At 50.6% G+C, this 7,884-nt stretch overlaps 1 protein-coding gene across 1 annotated transcript; it reads left to right on the forward strand.

The window, feature by feature from the left end:
- Positions 1-2,481: 2,481 nt before the first annotated feature.
- Positions 2,482-7,546, forward strand: LOC114471648 (uncharacterized). The gene is made up of 2 exons (XM_028460515.1): positions 2,482-2,771; positions 5,014-7,546. Exon 2 carries the CDS (start codon positions 5,221-5,223, stop codon positions 7,072-7,074), a length of 1,854 nt encoding a protein of 617 aa, XP_028316316.1. The 5' UTR covers positions 2,482-2,771; positions 5,014-5,220; the 3' UTR covers positions 7,075-7,546.
- The last annotated feature ends 338 nt before the right edge of the window (positions 7,547-7,884 follow it).

A 7,884-nucleotide genomic window follows, 5' to 3' on the forward strand; every position in this document is an offset into this window, starting at 1 on the left:
ATTTACACACAAACTACACAACGTGGTCTTACATCATTTAAAATAAATACATAAATATAACTAAAATTAATCTAACTAAAATAACTACAACTAAAATTACTAAATAAAAATAACTAAATAAATAGAACTTTAGTTTTTTCACCACAGCTTGGATTTGCATTGTTGTCGAGTCATAGTTTGAGCACTACAGCCTATTAATACGAATAAGTTGTGTTCCTGTTGTCTACTTTAGTGTTTTTACTGAGTCATGGTTTGTCTTTCATAGATTAGCCAAACATAAACGCAACTATATAATTCAATGAGTCATGGTTCCACAACCACAACATTCCTTAGAATTGTGGCCGAGTCTCTCCGGTGGGGGCCTGGCCCCTCTGTTGATGGCTGGGCCACTGCATAGAGTAAAAGCACATCAAGATGGTGCGGTCGGGCGTGGCGGTGGGTCTCGGGGGGGCTTTGCCGGGGTCTCTCCTTGCGGGGTCTTTCCGGGCTGTGTCGGCCGGGTGGGGCGCGGGGGTGCCTCTCCCCCTTGGGTGTGGCTTGGTGCTTGCTTTGTCTCCTGGTGGCCTTGGGGGCGGGCCCCGCGGTGTGCGGGCCCGGGGCGGCCTGCCTCGCCGGTTTGGGGGGTGGGTGTGCTGGGGGGGTGCTGGTGTCCTCGCCGGGGTTGGGGGCGGGGTTGCTTGGCGCCTCGGGGGTGATGCTGTTTACTGGGGGGCGGCGCTAGCTGTTCCGGTGGTGGAGGTTGCTGTCGGCCGCCTGGTGGGTTTCTCCTGCCGTTTGCGGACTGGTGGGTGGGTCCGGGGCATCTTTGGCTGGGGGCTGCTGTCCCGCACTTGATGTGTGCCGTTGGGGTGCCTCCATCCCCGCGGTGGGGATCGCCGGTTGCTCGCGGGCCGGCGGGGGGCGCTGCTCCGTGGCTGGCGCTGTCCGGGGGGCGGCGGGCCCTGGGCTGCTGGCCGTGGGCTGTCCGGGGCTGTGCGGTCCTGCTGGGCCGTGGCCGGGTCCCGGGCGGGGGTGGGGGATGCGTCCCGGGGGGCTGGGCCCGGGGGCTTGCCCTTGGGGGGTCCTGGTCCCGGGGGGTGCTCCTGGGGCCCGGGGTGCTTGGCCTGCTGGCCGGGCCGGTCCTGGCGGGGGTCTTTCGGGGCGGGTGGCGCGTGCCGCGCCCTTGCGTACCTACTGGTACGGCCCCTGCTTGGGCAGTGCCCCGTGAGGTAGGGTGTCGGGGGCCGGAATAGGGGGCCACATCCCGGCGGGGCGGTCTGGCTTGGCCCTTGGAGGGGGCCCTGGCTTTAAAAAAAAAAAAAAAAAGAACTGAAGCTCGTGGCGCGGGCGGCATCAGTGAAGGGTGATCTGGGGCGCCGTGGGGGGCTAGGTTGGGGTGCCTGGGGGCCGGCGTGGAGACTCCCAGCGGCCCCCTGGTGCCTTATGCGGCTTGGGGTGTGGTCGTCCTCCCTGGGCGGGCTGCTCCTGGTGCTGCATCCGTTCCGGGTCCTTCTGGCCTGGGGTCGGGCCCCTGCTGGCTCTGGGCTCGCCGGCGGGTGCCCACTGGCTGCCTGTTCGGCGCGGTTCTGGTCGTCTGCTGGGTGTGGGCTTCGGCTCCTCCGCTGGGGCCTCGGGCAGGGAGTTCTCTGGGCCCTCCCCTCGGGGGGTTGGGCGCGGGGGTGGGTGGGGGGGGTGGGGGGTTCGATGGGGTGGGGGGGGGTGGGGGTTGGGGGTGGGATCGGTGGCGTGGTGCGCTGGGTCCTTGGCTCCTTGGGGCTTTCTCGGGTGTGTATGGGGGGGCGATGGCTGCCTCTCGGCTTGGGATCTTGGGGGCGTTCGGGGGACTGCTTGGCCGTGGGGTGGTCGCCGGGGGCCCTTAGGCTGCCTGCTCTTGCTGCTGGCCTGACTGCTTCTTCGGGCCCGGGGGCGGCTCTTGGGTTTTGCAGTGGCGGTACTTGGAAATACATTTGTCATGGATGCACTGGCCTTGGGCTGTGGGATAACACTCATACTGGGCTCAACCTTAGACACGTTGTTCCCAAATACCTGTGTAAGATATGTTATAGTCTGTGTGGTTTTTATTACTTTATTAGTTATAGTTAAATGATTAAACGATAGTTAGAATATGAAATTATCCATGATTAACTGTGTGTGCGTGTGTGTGTGTGTGTGTGTGTGTGTGTGTGTGTGTGTGTTTGCAAAACATATCCATTGTCCACCATAGCTGGTTTAAACTAGTTTGGGCCAGTGTGGGGATATGTGACCCACTGCAGGGACATATGAGCCTTTTTCTCCCCCAAAGTTTTCGTGTTACCATATATGGTATTAAGCCTGCACCCAGAGCGCTGTTGCACAGCCCTCTGGGTGTGGTCTATGTTTTCTATAATAAATACCTGGTTCTGAGGCATCACCATCAGAGCAATCCAACTTATATCGGACTTTTGTGTCTCTTTTTGTTGGGTTTTTCTCCGAGCTGCAGCTCGCACCTCTCTGCCTCTGGTCGCCTTTTAAGTCAGATAGTGTTTTTCTCCCTGAGTTGTGATTGCAACGGTCTTAACGTATTTAGACCCAACATTCACATTTTAGCAACGGTCTTAACGTATTTAGACCTAACATACACTGGTGCCGCAACCCGGGACCTTACATCTTTTCGTCTGGATCGGTGCGGGCGCAACCGGACCATTAGTAAAACTGCCGGCACCCCCTCCTTTGCAGGGGTGGTCACAGCTTGTTCCAGCACCGACCCGGACGGGGAGTGACGGGTCCCACGAACCAGGGAGAACACTGACGAGGTGAGAAGCTGTTTCTTTTCACCATAGTACCCGTGACGTACAACGGGGAGTGAAGACCGTGGTGGGTGACGTAAAACTCACACGGCGTGGTAAAGGGACAGAGGGCAGACGGGAGTTGTTGTGTGTTGTTTCTTTGTGTGTTGTTTCTTTGTGTGTTGTTTCTTTGTTTCTTTTCACCATAGTACCCGTGACGTACAACGGGGAGTGGAGACCGTGGTGGGTGACGTAAAACTCACACGGCGTGGTAAAGGGACAGAGGGCAGACGGGAGTTGTTGTGTGTTGTTTCTTTGTGTGTTGTTTCTTTGTGGTGTTTCTTTGTTGTAACGGTGTCTGTAAATCCCGTGCTGAGAACATGGGTAACGCGCAGCGTAAAGCATTGATGGAAAATAATGATGTGAAATTCATGCAGAGAAAGTATCCCGGTAGTTGTTGCTATTTAGAAGATTGGTACAAAAATTGTGGGTTTGCAGGGAAGTTAGCAGCAGCTAAAATACAGCCTTTTGATGAGACCGTGTGTGTACCGCGTAGAGTTGAGGAGACAAATCAGCAACAGAATGGGGCCGCAGGGGGTTTACAAGAGGGGGGAGCAGTTGCAGGACAAGAAACAAAGGGACCTGTGACTAGGGCGACTTACACAAAACCCCCAAGCCACGAAGAAATAAGTGCGTGTCGTCAGAAATCAGACGAGACGCCAATGGAATATCGTGCCCGTTTAGAAACGGTTTTTAGGACTAATAGCGGGCTTCCTCATTCTCCGCTGGTGGATAATCCATACCAAATACAGCTAAAAATGTGGTTAATTAGTGGTTTGTTGCCAAACGTGTCAGATTTCATAAAAGCAAACTGTGTCACACACCGTACCCTCACTGTTCCAGAGCTAATGGAATGGGCCGAACATGCTTATGAAGTCACTGAGAAAAAGAAAGCAAAAACTGAATCAGCTAATGTTAATGTATTGGCTGAGGCCATGGCTGCAGCTCTAATGAGCGAACGCTCAGGGTTTAAAAGACAGGGAAAAAAGCCATATCGTACTAGAACGCCTGATGAGGAATAAAGCCTGTAATTAATGATTTACTGACTGCAGGCGTGTTACAGGAACATGACTCAGCTGAATGCAGCACCCCCATCTTCCCTGTAAAAAAGCCACAGGGGGGCTGGAGGATGGTACATGATTTAAGAGCAGTAAATCAGGCTGTTAAATCACGAGCTCCAAATGTACCAGGCCCACACACATTGTTAAATGAATTACAACCTCATCAAAAATGGTTCACTGTAATTGATTTAAGTAATGCATTTTTCTCCATTCCTCTTCATAGTACAGCGCAGGGATGGTTTGGATTCACATAAAACAAAATGGGTGACTGAAGGTGCTGTTAAAAATGACTCTGGAGTATTTATGTTAAATGACAAGCCGTGTTTGCCTAGATGTATGTTTGACGTCGTTGCTAGAATGAGCCATGGGTTGGCCCATGTCTCAACAGGAGGGATGGTAGATATAGTCAAACAGTCATTTCATATACCACTAGGACTCCAAACCCATTTTAAAAACTTTTGTCGTCAGTGTATCATCTGTTGTCGTCATAACCCTCAGGGTAATGTTAGGCCCCCCTCGGGGTAAGACGCCAGCTGGTACATATCCTTTTGAGGTCATTATGATGGATTTCATAACACTGCACACTATTCAGAGGTATACGTATTGTTTGGTTCTGGTGGACTCATTCTCAAAATGGGTCACCATAGTGCCCGCTAAAACAAATGATGCAATGACAGTGGCAAAGGCCCTTTTGACACGAATAATACCTCAACATGGCATCCCACGACAGATTTGGAGCGACAATGGACCCCATTTTGTTAACAGAGTAATACTCCTGCTGACAGAGGCCATGGGCATTGAATTAAAACATCACTGCTCCTACCACCCGGCTAGTGCTGGATTGGTAGAACGCAACAATGGTACCATTAAAAACAGATTAAAAAAAGCTGTAGAACAAACAAACAGGCCCTGGCCAGAGTGTGTTAACCTGGTAGAAATGTACATGCGCATAACACCAAACACACAGGGTTTGACCCCCTTTGAGGTTGTCACAGGACGACCTTTTCACCTACCCCTCACCAGTTCTAAGTGGGTGCAGGATCAGGAGGGAGAGTTGGATCCAATAACAAAATGGATGGTTAAATTATTCACAGATGCTGAAATTGTTGAAGCTAATACACTGCCTAGTCTCTCTTTACCTGTTTCAGATCCCCTTCGTCCTGGTGATTGGGTCCTCATCAAGGTGATTAAGAGAAAACACTGGTGTACTCCACGGTGGGACGGCCCTTACACAGTTCTGCTAACCACACCAACTGCATTTAAGATAGCTGAAAGACAGACGTGGATACACCAATCACACGGGAAAAAGGTACAGAAACCCACCACAGCAGGTGATACACCCTAGTAACACAGAGATGGATCTGTTGTTCCTCCTCCTCCTCGTGGGATCCCAGGAAGTGCTAGCAGGGGCTCTAAGCTCACCTTGGTATGATTACATAGGTAGATGCCCCGGGGGCTTTAACCTCGTTATGTGCATACCACAAATACCGGACATTTTAAGTGACGTTACAATTCCACTAGAGGCTCTGGCTAATAAAGGCTACACACCATGGAAACATGGTAAGGACTATGTAAATTATGAATGGTACATGCAAGTCCGGGGAGCAGACCAATCATGGTCTACTCATGGTTGGTCTGAGGTACTCCTCCATACAAGCTACACCCCTATTACATGGCCCCTCACACCATCTACACGTACCGTTACAGCGGCATATCTGTCATTGCGAAAAACAATTGTTCAGAAACAAAAAATCCTACTCCTAACCGTTAACACCACCGCGGTACCTCCTTCTTGTTTGCTTATGGGATTCGGCCCTGACGTACAAGGGACAGATCCCATCTTTTGGGTAGATATTTGTATTACACCTCCGGCCACTCCCATTGTAGTTAAACCACGCATGGACATAGTGTTATCACCTGAGGTTAGACAGAATATACGAGTTATAAATGCAAAACCTATGCCAACAGAAGAACCTGACTCGTTACTCGCATTACTGTCTGAACAGAATAATCACGTCCATCATCGTCTGCGCGCTAATTCTTGGTACCGTATGGTAGAACTATCTGCACGAACAGTAACTAATGATAGTTGCTATGTTTGCTCACATCTGCCGCATGCTGTAAAATCCCCAACTTTGTTGTCTGTGTCCCTTCCAGTCCCTGACTCAAAGAAAGTACTAGAATGTTTACAAAATAAGTCCGCGACCCCGTGCCCTCCTGTTCTACCAGTGCTAAAGACCCTCGAACCCCTAGGTCAGGCTGCTAAACACCTAAACACGAATGATGTCCCCTGTGGTAATTATACTCGCTGCTATCCGTTATGCGTACGATTTATTGGTCCACCAACTAACACCAAAGGTCTACCATCAGTAGACATAAACCATTGTGCTACCGTTCAGAACGTTCGTACGGTTGTCCCAATGTTTGCTAGAGACGGTGTTTGGTTGAAGTGCGGTGATAAAGTTTATCCTTCCCCTCCAATTAATATGTCAGCCGTTTGTGTACCAGTAGCAGTCACAGATGGGTCTTTCATAGTTCATATGACAATGCCTAGTCGTTCTCGTCGTGAGATTATAACCTTCACACCTCATGATGCAATATGGGGCTCAGATGTCCCTCCCGAACATAGATATTGGTCAACTAGTCAAAAAGTCGTTCATGCTCTTTTCCCTAATATAGGCGTGGGTAAGAATTCCCTTATGGTAGAGACCCTCCAATACCGCTTTCACATGCTTCTTAATGCATCTTTAGCTGTTAATAACAAAATGAATGCTAGAACAGCGGCCACCGCGCAAATGGCTATTCAGAACCGTATGGCTTTAGATACGATTTTAGCTTCCACAGGTGGTGTGTGTGCTATGGTGGGTGCTACCTGCTGTACATACATACCTAATAACTCCTCGGAGTCCATCGAAGACGCCCTGCAAACACTCCGCAACCTGGAAGGTGCCATGTCAGCTGACGAGTCCAATGTCCATTCATCCGGGTGGGACTGGCTGTTCCAAGGCTCCTGGTTCCAATTCCTGCTACGTCTGGGTCTCCCTCTTCTGGCTGTGCTGCTGGTCGTTGGTCTTGCCTGCTGCTGCATCGTCCCCTGTGTGAAGAAAGGCATAGACAACATGATCATCGGTGCTATGCAGGTTCAGGCCTCCCCAGAGTACCAACTCCATGTTATGGGTCTCTCCCCATCTGCCCCATTGATGGACTAAGACCCTGCCACACCTTCCCATCATCACAGTGAGCGGTAAAGGTTCACTGCTACTGGAGGGTTATGTGCTGGTAACCTCTGACCCTCCCTTACCAACTCCAAACACACACTGAGACCTAAAGCCCTATTTTCAACACCATGGTTTTGGGTCATCAGTTGTACATACACCCTGAACTGTCTCCAGATCACCGTGGATCAGAATCGATGTTCGCCCCAGCAGGGGGGGACGGTGGGGAATTTTTCCCGTACTAGCTGTCGGGTTTTCGCCCCACCTCACGGTGGTCATCCCTGTTGTTTTGGTCCTATGATGGCACCGGGTAAACCTGTGAAGACGCCCGTCTGCTTGATGTTTTCCAAACCCACAACAGGGCGGATATGTAAGATATGTTATAGTCTGTGTGGTTTTTATTACTTTATTAGTTATAGTTAAATGATTAAACGATAGTTAGAATATGAAATTATCCATGATTAACTGTGTGTGCGTGTGTGTGTGTGTGTGTGTGTGTGTGTGTGTGTGTGTGTTTGCAAAACATATCCATTGTCCACCATAGCTGGTTTAAACTAGTTTGGGCCAGTGTGGGGATATGTGACCCACTGCAGGGACATATGAGCCTTTTTCTCCCCCAAAGTTTTCGTGTTACCATATATGGTATTAAGCCTGCACCCAGAGCGCTGTTGCACAGCCCTCTGGGTGTGGTCTATGTTTTCTATAATAAATACCTGGTTCTGAGGCATCACCATCAGAGCAATCCAACTTATATCGGACTTTTGTGTCTCTTTTTGTTGGGTTTTTCTCCGAGCTGCAGCTCGC

This window comes from Gouania willdenowi, chromosome 10 (genome assembly GCF_900634775.1).
Source record: "Gouania willdenowi chromosome 10, fGouWil2.1, whole genome shotgun sequence".
Taxonomy (NCBI): domain Eukaryota; kingdom Metazoa; phylum Chordata; class Actinopteri; order Blenniiformes; family Gobiesocidae; genus Gouania; species Gouania willdenowi.